General features: G+C 36.5%; 1 protein-coding gene across 7 annotated transcripts in view; it reads left to right on the top strand.

The window, feature by feature from the left end:
- UBR3 (ubiquitin protein ligase E3 component n-recognin 3) overlaps positions 1–22,907 on the top strand; it is a 239,015-nt gene that overhangs the window by 196,917 nt on the left and 19,191 nt on the right. For 4 of the 7 annotated variants that reach the window (XM_058714506.1, XM_058714495.1, XM_058714486.1 and 1 more), the window contains 4 exons: positions 20–123; positions 12,109–12,233; positions 17,649–17,756; positions 17,877–18,002. In XM_058714506.1, coding sequence (XP_058570489.1) covers positions 20–123; positions 12,109–12,233; positions 17,649–17,756; positions 17,877–18,002 — 463 coding nt within the window. Of the gene's footprint in view, positions 1–19; positions 130–12,108; positions 12,234–17,648; positions 17,757–17,876; positions 18,003–22,907 lie in introns of those variants that run through there. The other 3 variants (XR_009257324.1, XR_009257322.1, XM_058714537.1) reach the window with 3 other exon arrangements.

Genomic DNA, 22,907 nt, shown 5'->3' with positions numbered 1-22,907 from the left:
AATTATGCATTTTTTTTAGGCAGGGAAATGAAGAACAACAGCCTGAGGTTCCAATTCTTTATCATGATGTTACATCCCTTTTGCTCATCCAGATCTTAATGATGCCACAACCCTTACGCAAAGGTATGTCTTTATAATTCCGATTCTTAAATTATATAGTATATATAATATTCTAAAAATAGTGGGGACAAATATTCAGTCTGCTGGAAATGTTTTGAGGTAAATGACTGTACTATTTTTTTATTAGTAGTAAATAGTTCATATGTCTAAAAGAAGATGACAATGAAATGAAGGTTGTTGTTGGATGTGTTCTTTGGAAAAGTGTTCGTGTCTTTTGCCCACTTTTTAAAAGTTTTTATTTAAATTCTAGCTAGTTAACATACTGAGTAATATTAGTTTCAGGCATACAATATAGTATCTCAACACTAACATACATCACCCAGTGTTCAACACATGTATACTCCTTAATCCCTGTCACCTGTTTAACTCATCCACCTACCCACCTCCCTTCTAGTAACCATGAATTTGCTCTCTATAAGTAGGAGTCTGTTTCTTGGTTTGTCTCTCTCTCTTTTTTCTCATTTGCTCATTTGTTTTGTTTCTTAGATTACACATATGAATGAAATCATGTGGTATTTGTGTTTCTCTGGCTGACTTATTTTACTTAGCATAATATTCTCTAGCTCCATTGATGTCATTGCAAATGGCAAGATTTCATTCTTTTTTATTAATTCTTTCAAAGAACCAGCTCTTAGTTTTGTTAGTCTGTTCTACTGGGTTGTTTGTTTGTTTTGTTTTGTTTTTTTTAATGCTTATTTATTTTTGAGATAGAGAACACAGGCAGGGGAGGGGCAGAGAGAGAGGAAGACAGAGGATCTGAAGCAAAGCAAGCTGTGTCCTGACAGCACTGAGCCCAATGTGGGGTTCAAACCCACAAACTGTGAGATCATGACCTGAGCTGGAGTTGGCTGCCCAACCGACTGAGCCACCCAGGAGCCTCTGTTCTACTGTTTTGTTGTTGTTGTTGTTTCTATATAATTTATTTCTGCTCTAATATTTATTTTAATTTCCCTTTTTTCTGCTGGCTTTAGGCTTTATTTGCTGTTTCTTTTGTAGATCCTTTAGGTGTAAGGTTAGGTTGTGTGTCTGAGACTTTTCTTGCTTCTTGAGGTAGGCCTTTATTGCTATATACTTCCCTCTTCTGCAGTCAGAAGGTTTTAGACTGTCATGTTTTCATTTTCATTTGCTTCCTTCTGTTTCTTTATTTCTTCTTTAATTTCCTGGTTAACCCATTCATTCTTTAGTAGGATGTTCTTTAACTTCCATGTATCTGTGGCCTTTCCAAATTTTTTCTTGTGGTTGACTTCACGTTTCATAGTGTTGTGCTCTGAAAATATGCATGATATGATCTCAATCTTTTTGTACTTGTTGAGGGCTGATTTGTGACCCAGTATGTGATCTATTCTGGAGAATGTTCCTTGTGCACTTGAGAAGAAGAATGTGTATTCTGCTGCTTTAGGATGAAATATTCTAATTATATCTGTTAAGTCCATCTGGTCCAGTGTGTCATTCAAAGCCATTGTTCCCTTGTTGATTTTCTGCTTAGATGATCTGTCCATTGCTGTAAGTGGGGTGTTAAATTCCCCTCTTATTATTGTATTATCATCAATGAGTTTTTTTATGTTTGTGTTTAATTGATTTATATTTTTGGGTGCTCTCAGGTTGGGGGCATAAATATTTACAATTGTTAGATCTTCTTGTTGGATAGAGCCTCTTTATTATGATATAGTGCCCTTCTTCATATCTTGTTACAGTCTTTGTTTTAAAATGTAGTTTGTCTGATATAAGCACAGCTGCTCCAGCTTTCTTTTGATGTCCATTAGCATGCTAAATGGTTCTTCATTCTCTCACTTTCAATCTGTAGGTGTCTTTAGGTCTCAAATGAGTTTCTTGTAGGCACATATAAATGGGTCTTGTTTTTTATCCATTCTGATACCCTATATCTTTTGATTGGAGTGTTTATATTCAGAGTGATATTGATAGGTATGAATGTACTACTGTTGTATTACCTGCAAAATCAGTGTTTCTGGAGTTTTTCTTTGTTCTTTTCTAGTCATTGTTGCTTTTGATCTTTCTTTCCCACTCAAAGAGTCCCTTTAATATTTCTTGCAGGGCTGGTTTAGTGATTATGAACTCCTTTAGTTTTTGTTTGTCTGGGAAACTCTTTATCTCTCCTTCTGTTTTGAACGACAGCCTTGCTGGATAAAGTATTCTTGGCTGTGTATTTTTCCTATTCAGCACTTTGAGTATATCATGCCACTGCCTACTGGCCTGCCAAGTTTCTAAGGAGAGATCTGCTGCTAACCTTGTCTTCCCTTGTAGGTTAGGAATTTCTTTTCCCTTGCAGCCTTCAGGATTCTTCCCTTATCTGTATTTTCCAAATTTTACTATGATATGTCTTTATGTTGGCCTGGTTTTTGTTGATTTTGATGGGAGTTCTCTGTGCCTCCTGCATTTGGATGTCTTTTCTTCCCCAGATTAGGGAAGTTTTCAACTATAATTTGCTCAAATAAACTTTCTCCTTTTCCCCTCTCTTCTTCTTCTGGGATTCCTATTATAGGAATGTTATTAACCTTTATGGAGTTGCTGAGTTTCCTAAGTCTATATTCATGATCCAATAGCTTTCTTACCTTCTTCTTTTTGGCTTCATTATTTTTCATAATTTTATCTTCTGTACCACTTATTCATTCCTCTGCTTCTTCCATCTTTGTGGTCATTACAACCAGTTGGTTTTGCATCTCAGTTATAGCATTTTTTATTTGGGACTGACTAGTTTTTAGGTCTTTTATCTCTACAGTAAAGGACTTCCTGGTATCTCCTATACTTTTTTTCTAGCCCAGTTAGTATCCTTATAATTGTTGTTTTAAATTCTGATTCAGGCATATTACTTATATCTGTTTTGATTAAATCCCTGGCCATGGCCTCTTCCTGTTCTTTCTTTTGGGATGAATACCTTCATCTTGGCATTTTGTCTAGGTCTCTGTCCTCTGTGTGTGAGGAAAGTCTGTTATGTTTCCTGCTCCTGCGAGTAATGGCTATATTAGGAAGAGGTCATATACTGTCCAGGACCTCATGCTTCAGGAAATGTTCCTGGTGTATGCACTCTGCTGTTGTGTATTGGCTGTTCTTTTGCTGTGGTCAGTCCTCTGCAGAGTTTCTCCTTGCCTACAGTGAGGAGTGTTTGGATTTTGTCCATTGTGTGGTGAATTTTAACTAGGTGTGTTTTGGTATGCTTGTTAAAGGAGGCTAAATCCTGTTTCCTCTAGAGCTAAAGCTTTGGAACACTCTGTGGTCAATAGTCTCGGTGTGTGCACAAGGTTTGTGCTGGTCTTCTGGGGGGAGGCCCACTGCTGCTCTGAGTTTAAGCACAATTGTCCTAGTTTAAAAAAAGAAAGAAAGAAAAGCACTTGCAGAATGCAGGGGGGCATGGCTTGGTTTAAGTCACTCAAGCCTCCACTGTGACCACTATCCTGCTTACTGGTCTGTCTGTGCTGACAGGCAGGGGTAAAAATGGCATCAGCCAGCTCTCTAGTCCCCCAAGAAGGGAGTTCAGGAAGCCCTCACAGAAGAGCATATGATCTCCCCTTGTGTGTGTCCCAGGCTTCTCTCAGGTCCCTGCCTTCACCCTGTGTGTGTTTGAGCCATCTGCCCACCTGGTGGTACAGTGTTCCTGCATCTCAGGTGTGCAGGCTGTGTTTCAAAACTCCAAATCTTAGGGACCTGATGCAGAATGGCCCGTGCTGATCCTCTGGGGGAGGGGTCTCACTGCGCTGTGACTAGTGGTGGTTTGTCCCACGAGGGCAATTGCAGGAACATGCAGAGACTTAGAGTTTATGGTAAAGCACTGCAAAAAGCTGGCATCCAGGTTAGCTGTCCTCAGCAGGTACCTCTGTTCCTATGCTAATGAAAAGGGCAGTTCAGTGGTACCCCCTGGCTCTTTTGTCCCCAGAGAGGCAGTGCTACTTCTCTCAAATGCACTCAAGAAGACAAACTGTCTCTCCCAGTGTGACCCAGGGGATCTTCAGGCCACACTGTCTGCTCCTGGGCCTCCAGACTTCTAAAACTTTAGACTTTGAGCTCCACTGCTTGTAAAAACATGGAATAATCACTCCCTCTCATTTTCCCTGTGTGGTTTTGGGGAAGGGTTTTTTCTTGTTCTGTGCTCTGTTCCCTGTGCCCTGTGTCCCGTTCTTTCTCTCCTCTCTGATCAGGGCTTCCTCCCCTCAGCAGCACCATCAATTTTTTTCTTCCCCAAATCATGAATCCACACCTCCTACCTTCCATGATGTGGCCTTTTCTCCTTCTAGTTGTGCAGTTTGTTTTCTCAGTCCTCAGATCAATTTCTGGGACACACGTAATGATTTGATATTTATTTAGCTGTGTTGAGAGGGACAAGGAAGTATAGGGTCCCCCTACTCCTCTGCCATCTTAACTCCTCCTTTCAAGTCCTTTTAATTTGTGATTTAAGAGTTCAAAAGTAGGAATTCATGAATCTCCTAAAATGATATAGGAAATTTTTATATGTACGTGTGCATTTTTTCTCTGAGAAGCTCCATAGCCCTTAACAAGGTTTTCAAAAGGATCTTCACCCCTAAAAATGAGTTAGCTATAAATTCTCCTGAGGACTCCTGGTTATATGCAGTAATAAGGAATAATAATAAGGAAGTTGCTTTTGTGCAGTTGGAGAATCAGAAGTAGATTATAGTGGGATGAGAAATGACAGGGCAATGAGGAAACAGCAGAGAGAACTATCAAGAACGAATGTGGGGAGAGAGCAGAAGGTATGTGTGGATATATCAAAGGAGCTATTTTTTGTTTGTTTTTAAGGTAGGAGAGTTTTGAGCATGTTTAAATTTTTGCCATTTCTCCATTAATAACTGCCAGTGGTACTTTTACCTTAAGTGTTACTTTCTCCTGGAAGCCTTTCTCTTAAATATGCGTTTTTCCCTTTCCCATAATATCTTGTCTATAGTTCTGTTTTGACAGTTGTCTCATGAAAATAATGGTAGATTTTCTTTAAATCCCCTGCTCTAAACTATCAGTTCCTCTAGGATTTGCATCATTTTACCTGTATCCCTAGTACCTACCTGCTACATAATATGCCCAGTAAATGTTTGTGGACTGGATATGTTAAATATCCAGTTGTCTTATTTTCTGGTAAATTGCTTATTTTCTGTTTTGAAATTCAAGAAAGCTATTGCTTTGGTTTGAATCTTTATGTCTTATATTATGGTCTTTTCTATATAATGTTCTTTGAGAATGTTGGCATTTTAGTAGACCCAAACCACAATTGCCCTGAAGTATACCCAAGGGAGCAGCTTTAACTACCTTATTAGTTGTTAGATGGGCTCAGGATCTTTTCTCGGTGCGCTGTTGATTAATGCAAAGAAAGTCTTACTAAACTATTTGGGTTCTTCACTCATCAACGAGAAAATAGAGTTGAGCGTATCACACAAAACACATCACAAGTTGATTTTTGTTGTGGACTAGACTTTTTGAAGAGAGAACATGTGTACTTAGAAGCTCAGATCATGAAAGAGAAGATTGAGAAGATTTGATGTTTATATGGATATGTGCAGAGTGCTTTACTGAAGTAGTGCAATAGTATATTTCTTTATAAAAGTTTTTCATGGTAATTTTAAGAAAACAGTAAAATGTCTGATACAGTCTTTAGATTGTGTCCTGTTTACTTGTATGATTTTCCCCCAAGAGTTTTATTACTTTACATATATTATACTTTGTCCTAAAAGAAGTTGGAGTATTTTGTGTTACCTTAACTCTAAAACACTTTATGGGAAAGGAATTTCTGCAGGCATCTGAATCCTGTTTGTTTTAATTATCTCACCTGCACTAAACATGGTACCTGTAGGCAAGCCAGTATCACCCCAGAAGACTGTCGGTTCCTTGGATTACTCTTATAACACCCAGCAAAAATGCCATTACATAAAGAGGGTACTCACTAAATATTTAATGATCTTATTTTTGAAAATTTCTCATTGTGTGTTTATACATTACCCACGGGAGAGAATCTGGTTGAATCAGATTTTATTGGTATCATTAAAGAGTCATGCTGCTGTCTCAGTTATGTCAATACCCTTTGAACTATTTATTCCTTTTTTAGGATTTTTATCTTGCTGAAAATAAGTCAGAAATAAGGCAAAGATTTACACATGTTATCTATTTAAAATGTCTTCATTTCATGAGTTATGATGTTTACAACTTTTTAAAATGATGATTTAAATATAAATAATGAAACTGATGACTTCATGTTCTCAAATAGTCTAATGATGTGGATGTTGCACCTGTATAGGAGGTCAGAAACTTCAGTTCTCAGACGTTTAGAATAGGAAGTAAGGAATATAATTTTCATTTTTGATTCTAAGGAAAAATTCACTTTTTAAAGAGCTATAGGCTAACATTTCTATCATACCAAACTCTGTATCTCATGAAATCATTTTTTTAATTATTAGCAGCCTTCCCAGCACCATGATCCCCCACCCTTGTTTCCTGTCATGTAGTAGCTCTATAATACTTAAAATCTGTGCCATCATGGGGCGCCCGGGTGGCTCAGTCGGTTTAGTGTCCGACTTCAGCTCAGGTCATGGTCTCACAGTCTGTGAGTTCGAGCCCCGTGTCAGGCTCTGTGCTGACAGCTCAGAGCCTGGAGCTTGCTTCAGATTCTGTGTCTCCCTCTCTGCCCCTTCCCTGCTCATGTTCTGTCTCTCTCTGTCTCAAAAATAATTAAAAACACTAAGAAAAAAATTTAAAAAAAATCTGTGCCATCGTTCATGGTCTGTTTGCTTCTAAATGCATTTCAAGTTAAGTATTGGTCTTCCTTTGTTCACACTCAGGTGGTTTGATGGTGGGCTTTTGGTTTTGGTTGTTTTAAAAGCACATTGACTGAGAGTAGATATCCAGTTTCCCTCTCCTTTAAAAAGTTGATAATTGGTTTGAAGGGCTTTGTTCTCTGTTGCAGCCTTCTAAGATAACAGCCTGGGAACCTAATGTACATGTTATATGTTATATGAGTGATTCCTTGTTTTCTTCCAAGTCCCTGAGAAACATTGACTTCACGTGGCAATCATTTAGTAAATATTTGTTACATATGTTAGTGAATGTGAGCACTTAAGCAAAAGCTTAAGCTTAAACTGCCATTTGAAATACTTGAAAAATGATGATCACCAAGGCAGATAAAATGACTAAAACTAGGAATTAGTACATTGCTACAAGGAAAAGCTATGATTACTCTTATACTGGCTCTTATTTCCTTAAAATATATGTCTTCTTCTTCTTCTTCTTCTTTTTTTTTTTTTTTTTTGAGTGTTTATTTTGAGAGAGAGAGAGCGCATGCACATGCACACACAGGGGAAGGGCAGTGAGAGGGAGAGAGAGAATCCCAAACAGGCTCTGTGCTGACAGCCCTGATGCAGGGCTCCATCTCATGAACTGTGAGATCATAACCTGAATTGAAATTAAGAGTTGGACACTTAAGCAACTGAACCACCAAGGCCTCCTACTTCTTTTTAAACAAACAAAAAATTTGTGTAGTTTACGATGGGAGTAGTCATATATGAGTGATATTTCTGAGCAATATTAAATGACTTCCTCATTTTGTTGTGCTTAGTAGACAAATTCTATTAATTTTCATCATTCTATTGAAACATTCAATTAAGTCATGAAATAGTCTTTCCTTGACTTTGATGATACCATCCTCTTCTGGTTCTCTTCCTGTCTCTTTTTCACTCGTTTTCATGGCTCCTTTTTATTCACCTCCTCTTTTCACCATTTTTGGAGTTGTCTCTTAGTTCCTGTCCCTTTCTCAATTTTGTCTTCTTTCCCATAGCGTCAGTTCACCTGTTCTCTGATGATTCCCAAATCTCTAGCTGCAGTCGACAATTCCTTGGTGAATTCCTTAATTCATTTTCTACTCATCAAGACTTACTCTTTTCCTCTATTTCAGTCGTTCCATTTTAGTCAGTGCTGCTACTGTCTACTCTTTGTTATACAATGAAAGACACCATCATTCTCTACCTCCAAAAGGCTACCAAGTCCTATCATTTTTGTCATCTAAATACTTCTCTAATTTAACTCATTCTCTCCATCATCATCATTCTTCTGTAGTTCAGGTCATCGAATCTCTCAGGTATGGTACTTTTGCTGTTTGTTAATAGGTTGTCTTGCCTCTAGTCTTGGTTTGTTTCAATCCCTTTCTTCTAAAGAAGCAGCAGTGAACATTTTAAAATGCAAATCTGATATTATCATTCTCATGCTTAAAGTGTTTCAGTGGCTTATTACCCAGTCTGTATGCCTGTAGATATCAAACAAGTAATAAATACTAATATATTGGGGCAGCTGGGTAGCTCAGTTGGTTGAGCATCCGACTTTTGATTTTGGCTTAGGTCATGATCGCAGGGAACTGGGATCCAGCCCTGCATTGGGTTCCGCACTGAGTGTGGAACCTGCTTAAGATGTCTCCCTCTCTCCCTCTGCCCCTCTCCCAGCTCGTACTCTCTCTCTAAAAATAAAAAAATGAATAAATAAACCAGATATTTACTGATTGCCATTGCTGATCACTGTTTTAAGCATTTAGGTATAAACCTTATTTCACTTAATCTCTTTAAGGTAGATGAGATTATTGTCTCCATTAAATAGAATAGGACATAAAGCAAGTGTATATTACTAACCTGCTTGAGATCTGAAGAGTCAGAATTTAAATCTAGACAATTTGGCTTCATAGCCTAAATTCATTCTTAACAATAATGTTATATACTGACTACTTGTGAAATAGTCTTTGGTTTGATGTAATTGGGAGTAGGAGACTGATAAGCTAGAGAATGAATGCTTGGCCAAAGAGGACAGTTACTACTCAGTTCCAAATCATTGTTGGCATGTAAAAATGTGGCCCCAGTGTTGTCAGATCTTCCTGTTTTTTTATTTTTAAAAAAAATTTTTTTTTTTTAACATTTATTTATTTTTGAGACAGAGAGAGACACAGCATGAACGGGGGAGGGGCAGAGAGAGAGGGAGACACAGAATCAGAAGCAGGCTCCAAGCTCTGAGCCATCAGCCCAGAGCCCGACGCGGGGCTCGAACTCGCGGACCGCGAGATCGTGACCTGAGCTGAAGTCGGACGCTCAACCGACTGAGCCACCCAGGCGCCCCCTGTTTTTTTAAGAGTAAGGGGAATTCTTGACTTGTATAAGAAATATCCTATTTTTAAATGTCAGTAACTAAAAACTAAATAGGATAGAGGCAAACCAAACCTCTCTGTAGACCACAGATAGCCTGTAGTTCATAACCTTTCATCTTCAGCAATAAAGATTGCTTTCCTAGCCTCATCTATCAAAAATCACTACTTGTATTCTAGTTACACTGGACAGTTTACAGTTCTTGTAAAGCTTAGGCTTTTTCTGTGCCCTCAAAAAATGGCTTCATCTATCTGGAATCCCCCTTTCTTTACCTTTCCCTTCCCCCTTGCCTTCTTTATTATGGCTTATTTCTCTTCATCATTCAAGACTTAACTTTCCTCACTGAAATAGAAAGCTTTATTATGTTTTTTTCTATGCCTTGCCCTTGAATTAGGTTAGTTCCTCCTCTTATTTTCTCCCAGTATACCATGTGTATGCATGTAGCCCTCTGTTTCTCTCTTCCTCTCTCTCTATCTAGATTGTAAGTTCTTATTGTCTTTATCCTGGCATATGTTCAGCACCTAGGTGTTAGGACATTTAGAAATCCATTTAGAGCTAGTCTATAAGCACAAAGGAAGAGCACTAATGTACTCACATAACCAAACTGTAGGAGTTAAGGGTAGTCTCGGGAATGACCAGAACCAGAACTTTGGATGCTGGCATCTTAGGTTTCTTGTCTTAATGGATCTGCTTTATTCAGTGTTACTTTAGACAGTCTGCCATAGACTAGGAACATGACCTGTGACACTTCTAGACTCACATTTTTATACCTTCCATTTACCTCCAGTTAGAAAAATCCCACAGCTGGCTCAGCTATAAGTTCCCACCCTGAGTCATCAACATGAGTAAGAGACAAGGCTCGCACATGTATGCACTCACACATACTCATTTTAAAATCAGGAAAGATTTTCCTTAGGAAGTGACTTTAAGGTGTCACCTAAGAGTTAGCCAGGCTTTGAGGAAGGAAAGAGTGTTTCATCTTGTACAGAGACTCAGTAGAAGGATGCTAGATATTTCTTTTAAAAAGATCAGTTTGGGTGCCTGGGTGGCTCAGTCACTTGAGTGTCCAACTCTTGTTTTCAACTCAGATCATGATCTTCTGGTTTGTAGGATCAGGCCCAGTGTCGGGCTATGTGCTGACAGAGCAGAGCCTGCCCTCTCCTTCTCTCTCTGACCCTCCCCTGCTCGGTCTCTCTGTCTCTCTCAAAATAAATACATAAATTTAAAAAAAATTAAAAAGATGAGTCTGGCTGTAAAAAATAAAAATAAAAAAGATTGCAGGGGACTAAGAGGTGATGCACATAAACCACTGTGCAAGAAAGACTTAACATAGAAGACCTGTTAACTTTTGAAAGGCCTGCTTACAAGGTTGGCACTTAACTGGCATCTGGGAACTTTGATTTTGGAAGGGTCTCTACCACCCCCACCGTCCACAGAACTGATGGGAGTGGGTCACTATGCCTAAACTGTACAAACAGTGGTTTATGCCGAACACACCTGCTTTCCTTCTGGGAGTCTAAAAACTTAGTTTGTGCTAGGCAAAGGGTTCCTGTGTGAACTTCCCCCAGTAAAAACCTTGGGCACTCAATTTCTTAACAGGCTCTCCTGGTGTCTATATCTCACAGTCTGTTATAACTTATTGCTGGGGGAGTTAAGCATGCCCTGTGCTAGAATACTGGTAAAGAACTCTGGATTTCATCTGGACTACACCCAATGTGCCTTTTGTCTTTGCTGATTTTACTTTATAGCTCTTGCTATAATGAATCATAGGACTGTATGTTGAGTCTTGTGAGCCTTCCTGTGAATCATCAAGCCTGGAAGTGGTCTTGGGGCACCCTGAACACAACTACTTAGGGCTGGAATTTTGGGCATAGGCAAGAAAGGATGGAAGCCTGGTCTAGGATTTTAGAATTGACTCGAGATATTTTTAAAGTAGAATTGACAGGACTTGGTGATTTTTTTTCATGTAGGGAGAATGAAATAGGAAAGTATCAAGGATATCTACAAGTTTCTGACCCCAGCGACTGACTAAATGGTAGTATCCATTTATTAGGGGAACCGCATAATATAATAGAAGGAATACTGAATCTGCAGTAAAATCATCTATATGGATTCAAGTTCAGACCTGGATGTTTATTAGCTTTGTTATCAGCAGCACATCATTTTGAAACTCAGATGTCCAACTGAGACTTATGAGGATTGAATGAGACATTCAAGGAAATTTTCTAAGTTATTAGCTGTATGTAAATATTACTTGTAATTTTTAAGCTACCATTTATTAAGTACCTAATATGTGCCAGAAGCTACCAGGCATTTTATGTATTGTTAATATTGTTTTTGCATTGTTATAGTTGTAAATTGAGTTTTAAAACTCAATTAGAGTGGCTAAAATACTGGGATTTCTTTTTTTTTTTTTTAACTTTAGAAGTTTTGTATTATATATAATATGATATGATATGATATTCCTTATAAGGTTTATATAATATTAGAAGTGGATGAAGTGTTGGTTTAACACTGTTCTCAGACATCATTGTTAAGTACATAATGATCAGGAAGGGGATTTGCCAACATTACACAGCTTGAGTGGCATTAGCACTCTGTTCGTCTAAAACAGAGCACACTTTACACTGCGCTAAATGCCTCTCATTTACATATTCTGTGGATGAATAAAGGAATTTTGTTTTCATAATTTCAGATCAGGTGGGTAGCAAATATAATATCACTTTATAATTTCATTTTATTAGGTGAAGTGTTGAACAAAAACCAATTACATGTTCAAGGAAAGACGTATTTGTGAAATGATCTTGAGTACAAAATGTCTAGATTCCAAAGAAATAATGATCCTCTCTTTCTCTTCTAGACCACTTCACCTGCATTGTGAAGGTGCTTTTCACCCTACTATACACACAAGCTCTTGTGGCACTTTCAGTTAAATGCAATGAGGAAGATAGGTTAGCCTGGAAACACACGGGAGCTCTCAAAAAGGTTGGTGTCTTGTCTGAATTTGTCATTTATAGTTTGGTGAACTCATTTAAGTTGGAGATATGAATGAATGAGATTAGATGTTTGAAAGGCAAAATGAGTTATTAATAGTATTTCCACCCGGGGCGCCTGGGTGGCGCAGTCGGTTAAGCGTCCGACTTCAGCCAGGTCACGATCTTGTGGTCCGTGAGTTCGAGCCCCGCGTCAGGCTCTGGGCTGATGGCTCGGAGCCTGGAGCCTGCTTCCGATTCTGTGTCTCCCTCTCTCTCTGCCCCTCCCCCGTTCATGCTCTGTCTCTCTCTGTCCCAAAAATAAATTAAAAACGTTGAAAAAAAAAATTAAAAAAAAAATAGTATTTCCACTGGAAATGGAGCACCTTCAGGTTAAACAAAGTTAAAAATATTTCCTTGGATGGTGAAGTCTTCTTCATCTATCTCTAAACCTTGGCCTTTTCCTCTTCTTATTTGGGCAGTTTTGTTTTGCTTTTGCTTGTAAGCCTTAAACTTAGAGAAGTTATGAAAATTGTACCAATGCAGTGAGTAAGTAATAAAATGTCTGCAGACTTACCTATTTTACTCATTTGTCATCTTTTCTTCTCCTTGCTCCTATTTGCAGTCAGTCCAAAGATGGCTTTTGATGTGTCACCTATAAATTTAAAAATCTTAACCTTTTCTTAATTATGCTTCTTTAAATACTAATTTTTCTATCTTAAAAAAAATGTGTAAGTTCTTACAAATTTAAAGTTATCAAGTTAAAATTACATAAACAATTTTGAAAAATTGTCCAAGTTTAGTTAAATGTAAGTGTTTTCAGTGACTCGAGAACAAATGTGATACTATAGAACCGAAGAACTGACTGAGTGGTTTGGCTTAGAGGTAGGTAAAATAAGAAAACTACTTCAGGGTGTATTTGGGGAAGTTGGTAGGAAAAAATAGTAAGTGTAGTGTTAACTGAACCTCTTGATTGGTTTATAGACTCTTCAATAGGTTCAAACCTCTTTGAAAGGTTCCAGTTATCTACTTAAATCATGGGGCGCCTGGGTGGCTCAATAGGTTAAGTGTCCAGCTCTCAATTTTGGCTCAGATCATGATCTCACAGTTCGTGAGTTCCAGCCCCACATTGGGCTCTGCACTGACAGCCTGGAGCCTGCTTGGGATTCTCATTCTCTCTCTCTCTCTCTCTCTCTCTCTCTCTCTCTCTCTCTCTCTCTCTGCCTCTCCCTCACTTGTACTCTTTCTCCCTCTCTCAAAATAAACATTAAAAAAAAAATCACATCTACTTATGTCAAAGGAAAGAAAATCCATGATAAATACATGAAATGTATTCAATGTAATCTTTACTTTTATCACTAGTTTACTCCCAAACCATGATTTGGTGTAAAAAAAAAAAAAAAAAAAAAATTAATATAGTATCACCACCAAGCTCATAATGTCTTAATTAGGGATATTGGTTGGACACTGAACCTGAATACTAGGCTGAGCTCCTGCCACTAAATAGAGCTATTATTTTTTTGGTCAAGACATAAACTTCCCGAACTTTAGTTTTCTCAAAGGTAATTGAGAGATTTGGAACATATAATTTATAAGAGCCCCTTTATTTCTAAAATTCTCTTATTCTAAATTCTCAAAATGGATATATCTTTTCCCTTAGTGATTTTTCCTCCTTGTTCCTAGTTTGTTCTTGGATAATTTTGCCTTCTGCAATTTTCTTTCTTTTTTTTTTTTTTTAAATATTCTTACAATTTCTCTGCACTGTAATCTGATATTTGGATTGTTAGTATTCAAATAAGGTATATTAGGTTTCTATGCTGTTTCATTGTTTACATATGTTTTCTTTAGTAAGCTGTCTAATCATGAAACAGTACACATTTAAAACATTTTCTGATATAATTTGGGTCTAAATCTATTCATCTGATTGTTTACTAAAATGAGACCTAATGACAAAAAATCAGGCAATTGTAAATCTATGATAGAACTAACTTAGGTAACTGTTCTATCAATTTTCTTTCTCAATTTAATAATTGTTAGCTATGTAAAAAAACAGTTAATGAAACATTTAATGTAAGGCATATTCTTATCAGAACATAAATTTAGAAGTTTATAGCCATATAAATTGCTTTTAGCAAATAAAAACAATATGATATTCTCTTGGTTAGCTTGCCACATGTCACTAGCTTTTTCTGTAATAGATCTAAATATTTAGGTACAGAGCAGATGGTAAATAATAGCAACAATATTACAAGGAATGAAATACATCATTGTGATTTTTAACTATTCTGCATCATTCATTCTTTATTTCCTTCTTCCTTCTCTCACCCCCACTTCTTTACTTATTTCCTTTCTTTGTTGAGTCTCATGTATTCATTCTATCCCTCTATTTTCTTATCCTCAGGTATTGATAATTCCAATGAAAACAGATTTTGGCCAGCTGTAATCTGGCCTAGGGCAATAAAAATATAGGTACTATGTATGTATTTTTAAAGGGATATTAGAGTTAATTTGATAATAAGGTTTAGTTGTGCTGGAATAATCATTATTATAGTTAGTATAAATTGTGTTCTTTTGGTTACTAAAATTTCTCTTAAAAGACTCTTTACAACAGGATTTCATAATCTGAGGTCCTGTTGTGTTGTGGTGTGGTGTTTTGCTGGGGAGTAGGATGATAGCATCCAACATATATCCATAGTGTCTGTATAAATCCCCAAAATTTGAAGAACTACTGTAATTTAAACAAAGCATCTGCCCAACACATAACTGTTGGATCTCTCAACTCTCAACTCTTGATCTTTCTCTTTAATTAACTGCATACCTTTGCCACCTTTCCCATTGGATTCTTTTGATCTGTTTCTAGGTCTTTCATCCATGGTCTCCTAAGTCCTCTTCTTAAGCTTTACAAGCCTATTTGTAAATTCATGTATTAAGTATATAAAAATATGCTTTCTTAAGACATATGTATGAAATAAAACTATTTTCTTGTCTAATAATCTGATCAGAAGAATTCTCAATACAAAAGAGTGAATATTTATTTATTGAGAGTGAATTATATTTAACTTTCTGATCTGATACAGTACTTGCCATGTATAAAAAAAAGTTCTTAAAATATATTTGATAATAATGACTTAAAAGCTGATTATCACTCAGTAACTCACCTGGATGATCTGAACATCATTTCTTATTATTGGAGGGTATTTTTTTCCATAAGTTAGAAAGTATTTTGACTTGAAATACTCTTCTGTTGCTATGTATTCTGTGTATCTTTTACTGAAGAATATATTGAATTTAGGAAGATTTTAGGCTGAATTATATATTTCCAGAAACTTTAATATGTGCAAAATCATGGTAATATTTTCTTTTGAGTCTTCTACATTTTGGGTTTAAGTGAACTCTGTTTAAAAACTACTCTGATTAAATTAATCTTTGTGTTTTTTTCAAGTTTTTATTTAAATTCTAGTTAATTAACATATAGGATAATATTGGCTTCAGGATTTAGTGATTCATCACTTACATATAATACCCAGTGCTCATCACAAGTGCCCTCCTTAATACCCATCACCCATTTAAACCCCCATTGGGGGTGGGTCACATGATTTAAAGAGTGCGGTTGTAGAATCAGAACTGTTTTTGTAGTTTAGAATCAGGACATGATAACACTACATGGCTGAATGATATGAAAAAGAAGCAGAGGAGTAATTTAAAGATAATGCAAAGAACTTATTACCAAAAGAGATACATCTAGGCAAGTTCCAAGGTCAAAAATTCCAACAGTACCAAAAGAAATTCTATTAAGTAGGCAGCAGGTGTTTATTGCTCAAATTTTTGTTCTGCAAATGGATATATATATAAAGTACAAAGCATAGTTCCTGACATTTTGGAATTTACTGTCTAGATGAGGAGAGCATAATAACACAGGGGAAGACTAAGGATCGTCAAATAACAAATTCTAAAGATCGGACTGTTAGTGATTATCAGATGGTTAGGATAAACGTATATATCCCATAGTGTGTACTCAAATCTTATATTTTACTATGTAAAAAGTATAGTTAATGAGTAGAATAAATGACATCATAGCAGACTTATTACTGTAGCCCATTTTATACTTTATTGCATCTTTTTTTAAGAAAATTTTTTTTAACGTTTTTATTTATTTTTGAGACAGAGAGAGACAGACCATGAACGGGGGAGGGTCAGAGAGAGGGAGACACAGAATCTGAAACAGTCTCCAGGCTCCGAGCTGTCAGCACAGAGCCCGACGCGGGGCTTGAACTCACGGACTGCAAGATCATGACCTGAGCTGAAGTCGGCCGCCTAACTGACTGAGCCACCCAGGCGCCCCTATACTTTATTGTATCTTGAAACAACCTCCAGCATCTCAGTGAATATAAAGAGAAACATTTGTATAAAAACTTATTGACATAAATTTGAATTTATAAATAGCCATTATTTTTCCTTTCTTATAAAAATATAGCATCATTAAGCTTAATTAATTTATAAGCTGTTATTTAATGTATCTGGATTTTCTTTATTAAACATATTGTCATGTGGTGCCTGGATGGCTCAGCCTGGGTGGTTGAGTGTCTGACTCTTGATTTCAGCTCAGATCATGATGTCACGGTTGTGGGATTGAGCCCCACGGGTCTCTGCACTCAGTGGAGCCTGCTTGGGATTCTCTCTCTCCCTTTCCCTCTGCCCCTGCCCTGCTCGCACTCTCTCTCAAAATAAATAAATAAACTTAAAAAACAACAACAACAACATTGTCCTATTTTATTTTTACATTAAGTTTTTTAAAGAAATGCCATTCAAGGAATTTGACAGAAATTGTAAAAGAAAAAGTTTGTGGTCCATGTTATTTCATGCATGTATGATTTTACATTATAATGAGTGTATGTATATATGCTGCTTTTGGCCTTTTTCACATCATATTATAAACATTTTTTCATTCAGCTCAAATTTGTCATGTCATATTCACTGCTTATAAAATGTTCTATTGAGTTGATATGGAATAATTTAGGTAACTGCTTTACTTTTGTTGGTCATTTCTAGTTTTTCAGTATTGTAGTATTACAGTGAATGTCTTGGGGGTTTAGTTATTTTTTTTATTTTAGATTATTTCCCTAGGAAGAATTTCCAGGAGTGGAAATTACTGAGTGAAAATATATGATTTACATATGTTTGTTTACTCATTCATTATATAATTTACGTCTGTCTTTTAAAGAAGTATTGCAATAGTTTTAATCCCATACCCAGTTTCCTTGCGAATCCAGAGGTGTGCTGTTGTACATAGATTTGGAGGACTTGAAGTTTACATGTGTGAAAATAATGTAGTCATAATTATACCCCTACTTATTAAGAAGTGTTCTTTCCAATGTAATTTTTTTGTAATTTTCAGTGACTGATGGAACTAATTTTTCATTTCTTCCAGAATGCATGTGATGCAGAAAAGTCTTATGAAGTGTTACTGAGCTTTGTGATAAGTGAACTGTCTAAAGGAAAGTTATACCATGAAGAAGGAACTCAGGAATGTGCAATGGTATGCTCTAGGTGTAGAGATTATTTGTTAAAAATTTAGATTTTGTTGCCATTATGAATATAATTTTTAAGCTATATCTATTAGAGAATGAATTGTTTAAATTCTCTTTTTTGACTTTAGGTTAGCCCTATTGCTTGGTCTCCTGAATCCATGGAAAAATACTTACAGGACTTCTGCTTACCTTTCCTCAGAATCACCAGCCTTCTTCAGCACCACCTTTTTGGGGAAGATTTACCTAGCTGCCAGGTATAATTTGGGATAGTATTTATATGCAGGACTGTCATGCAAGTGTATGTTAGTCTAACTCAAAAGGAATAAATATTTAGAACATTTACTATTAATGTTATTTTTTTGTATTTGCTAGCATCCACTCATTTTTATGATATTACTAATATTTGATATTAGAGCACTTTTAGATGAGATCAGTGATAATAAATGCCCAATACTTGAATAGGATCATAGTATTCATATTGATATATTTAGCATTATTTATATCATATTGATAAATTAATCACTGATCATCATCTGCCTTTCTATCCTTTTAAAAGTTATGTTGATCAGAAAGCTGGTTGTCTGAAGACATGATGGCATTTATATAACTTTAGGACAGGAAAATGCTCAGTTTGTAGCCAGTTAAGTTAAAAATTTGGATATATTAGTGGTTTAGCCTATTTCATAAAACTGTGGGTTGATGTGAGTAGGCAAGAAAGTGACAGAATGGGGAACCACTATGTTTATAGGGTTATAATCCTGACATTATCTCCCATCTGTTTCCAGGGAATTTGATATTAATTCCATGGGAATTAAGACATTTATCATATATATGGCCTTTGAAGCCTGTAGTATATCAGAATTAAGCAGTTGATTGTTCTTTCTCTCTTAAGTAATTGACCATCGCATTAAATAGTTTGGATTGTTTGGTTTTTTCAAATGATTCAAGATAAACTCTATCCATTTGTCTTTGAAACATTCAGAATTTATGGACACTGAATAAATTAAAGCTGTTCATCCATTAGATTTTCTTTCATAGGTGTTTTATTTTTAAATTTCAACTTAAAAGTGTTTTCTTCTGCCATACAGTAGTTGTGCCTTATCCATGGGGAATATGTTGTAAGGCTCCTAGTGTATGTCTGAAACTGGGGATAGTGCTGAACCCTATATATATTATGTATTTTTTCTCTGTACATAAATATCTATGATAAAGTTTAATTTATAAATTAGGCATAGTAAGAGATTAACAACTAATAATGAAACAATTATAAGAGTATACTATAATAAAAGTTATGTGAATGCTGTCTCTCTCTTAAAATAACTGTATTCACCCTTCTTGTGATAATGTGAGATGACAAAATACCAATAGGATGAGATGAAGTTAGGTGAATGATGTGTAGGCATTGTGATGTAGTGTTAAGTTACTATTGACCTTCGAACTATATATCAGAAGATGGATCGTCTGTTTCTGAACCACAGTTGACCACCAGTAACTGAAACCACAGAAAACAAAACTGGGATAAGGGGGAATTACTGTCTGAGCATCTTCAAGCATGCGGGAGATTAATTTTTTAAAAATATGCTACTTCATTAATTTTTCTTTCTTCACATTTAAAGGCCATAGGCTGTGGCTCTTTGTATGCTTATTACCTTATGGTTTATTTTATCATTTGTTTTTATTGGAAGTTATTTTTCTCCCATAAGTTGGACATTATCTGGAAGCAGAAGCTCTTGAACTGGGCATTGAAAGTTGGTTGGGGGTTGGGTGTACAGTGATGCCTATAGTAGAGCACCAGGCACATGCTTAGAACAGGGAAGGAATGCATCAGTTAGGAGGCCTGAAAGGAGCAGTGCTACTTAGTGTTAGAAATACATTAAGGGGAAGTTGTAGTGAATCTTGAATTTCACATGAAGAAATTTGGACCATTGAAAGATTTGGGACAAAAATGTGACATGATTCAAATTTTATTTCAGGATGAAATTTCATTCTAATATTAGACAGATTTGAGAGTGTGAGGAATGGGGGGCCTGGGAACAGAAAAGCTAGTTGGGGAAGGACATAATAGAAATAGAAGAGGATAGGGAGCAATTAAAGATTACAGAGGTGGAATAGTCAGGATTTGACAGCCAGTTGAACATGTGGGAGTCAAGGGAGAAGAGAGAGTCACACTGTACTTGGGTTTTGGGCCTCTGAGACTTGAACCTTTCTGGTATAGTTAATAGAAGGAGGAAGTATGGAACAAGTCTCTGGGACCTGAGTGAAAGAATTTTGCATATATTCAAGTTGAGGGGTTGTTTGGATATGAATATATTCAACTGAAGTTAGATTACAACTTTAGGTAGAAGTTCTCTTTCTGTTTAGATTTCTGTCATCTGTGTAATCTAACTTTTGTAGATTTCACATTTTTTTCTTTGTGTCACTTTCATTTAATTTTTTTGGTTAGCGATATATTTATTCTCACAAATACTTTTATAATCAATTTGTCAATTTTCTTCCAATAGCCTACAAGATGTTAGATGAGAATTGCTTTGAACATGTAGTTTTAAGACATTGAACATAGTTTATATGTCCATTCAGGGCTTCTTTTAATTTTCCTAGAATTTTTAAATTGTCATCTTTTTTATGTTTACTTTATTTCTGAGAGAGAGAGGCGAGAGAGCACAAGTGGGGGAGGGGCAGAGAGAGAGGGGGACAGAGGATCCGAAGCAGGCTCCGTGCTGAAAGGAGTGAGCCTGATGTGAGGCTTGAACTCATAAACTGCAAGATCATGACTTGAGCTGAAGTCAGATGCTCAACCAACTGAGCTACCCAGGCACTCCTAAAATTGTCATCTTAAAGTCTGGAACATTCTTCATAAAGTGAACCCAAAAGGCTTTATGGTTTTAGTTTCTTTCTAAATGATGTGTTATTTCTGTGACACTCCGATTACTTCTTGCTGGTATAGAATAATACTATTAATTTTGGTGTGTTCTTGTAACTGGTCACTTGCTGAACTCTTACTAATTCGAATAGTTTGCCTGTTGATTCTTTTAGGTGCTTTATGTAATTATCATATCATCTGAAAATAATGAGAATGTTGTCTCTTTCCTTCAAATATTTATTTTTCTATTATTGTCTTAATACATGTCTAGTGAGTATTTTGAACAGTGGATGTAACAGGCAGCATCCTTTTTTTTTAAGTCATTTTTTTTTTTTAATTTACATCCAAATTAGCATATAGTGCAACAATGATTTCAGGAGTAGATTCCTTAGTTCCCCTTACCCATTTAGCCCATGCCCCTTCCCACAACCCCTCCAGTAACCCTCAGTTTGTTCTCCATATTTATGAGTCTCTTCTGTTTTGTCCCCCTCCCTGTTACTATATTATTTTTGTTTCCCTTCCCTTATGTTCATCTGTTTTGTCTCTTAAAGTCCTCATATGAGTGAAGTCCTATGATTTTTGTCTTTCTCTAATTTCATTTAGCATAATACCCTCCAGTTCATCCACGTAGTTTCAAATGGCAAGATTTCATTCTTTTTGATTGCCGAGTAATACTCCATTGTATATATATACCACATCTTCTTGATCCATTCATCCATCGATGGACATTTGGGCTCTTTCCATACTTTGGCTATTGTTGAGAGTGCTGCTATAAACATGGGGGTGCATGTGTCCCTTTGAAACAGTGCATATGTATCCCTTGGATAAATGCCTAGTAGTGCAATTGCTGGGTCATAGGGTAGTTCTGTTTTTAGTTTTTTGAGGAACCTCCATACTCTTGTCCAGAGTGGCTGCATCAGCTTGCATTCTCACCAACAATGCAAAAGAGATCCTTTTCGCATCCTCGCCAACATCTGTTGTTGCCTGAGTTGTTAATGTTAGCCATTCTGACAGGTGTGAGGTGTTATCTCATTGTGGTTTTGATTTGTATTTCCCTGATGATGAGTGATGTTGAGCATTTTTTCATGTGTCAGTTGGCCATCTGGATGTCTTCTTTGGAGAAGTGTCTATTCATGTCTTTTGCCCATTTCTTCCCTGGATTATTTGTTTTTTGGATGTTGAGTTTGATAAGTTCTTTATAGATTTTGGATACTAACCCTTTATCTGTGTCATTTGCAAACATCTTCTCCCATTCTGTCAGTTGCCTTTTAGTTTTGCTGATTGTTTCCTTCACTGTGCAGAAACTTTTTATTTTGATGAGGTCCCAGTATTTCATTTTTGCTTTTCTTTCCCTTGCCTCTGGAGATGTGTTGAGTAAGAAGTTGCTGCGGCCAAGGACAAAGAGGTTTTTGCCTGCTTTCTCCTGGAGGATTTTGATGGCTTCCTGTCTTACATTTGTGCCTTTCACCCATTTTGAGTTTATTTTTGTGTGTGGTGTAAGAAAGTGGTCCAGGTTCATTCTTCTGCATGTCGCTGTCCAGTTTTCCCAGCACCACTTGCTGAAGAGACTGTCTTTATTCCATTGGATATTCTTTCCTGCTTTGTCAAAGAGTAGTTGGCCATATGTTTGTGGGTCCATTTCTGGGTTCTCTATTCTGTTCCATTGATCTGAGTGTCTGTTCTTGTGCCAGGACCATACTGTCTTGATGATTACAGCTTTGCAGTATAGCTTGAAGTCCGGGATTGTGATGCCTCCTGCTTTGGTTTTCTTTTTCAAGATCACTTTGGCTATTCGGGGGTCTTTTCTGGTTCTATACAAAATTTAGGATTATTTGTTCTAGCTCTGTGAAGAATGCTGGTGTTATTTTGACAGGGATTGCATTGAATATGTAGATTGTTTTGGGTAGTATCAACATTTTAACGATATTTGTTCTTCCTATCCAGGAGCATGGAATCTTTTTTCATTTTTTTGTGTCTTCTTCAGTTTCTTTCATAAGCTTTCTGTAGTTTTCAGTGTATAGATTTTTCACCTCTTTGGTTAGATTTATTCCTAGGTGTTTTATGGTTTTTGGTGCAACTGTAAATGGGATCGATTCCTTGATTTCTCTTTCTGTCTGTCGCTTCATTGTTGGTGTATAGGAATGCAACCGATTTCTGTGCGTTGATTTTATATCCTGCAACTTTGCTGAATTCATGAATCAATGCTAGCAATTTTTTGGTGGAATCTTTTGGGTTTTCTATATAGAGTATCATGTCATCTGCGAAGAGTGAAAGTTTGACCTCCTGGCTGATTTGGATG

The sequence above is a fragment of the Neofelis nebulosa genome, chromosome 2 (assembly GCF_028018385.1).
Source record: "Neofelis nebulosa isolate mNeoNeb1 chromosome 2, mNeoNeb1.pri, whole genome shotgun sequence".
NCBI classification, from domain to species: Eukaryota; Metazoa; Chordata; class Mammalia; order Carnivora; family Felidae; genus Neofelis; species Neofelis nebulosa.
This window is presented reverse-complemented; position numbering and strand designations above follow the sequence as displayed.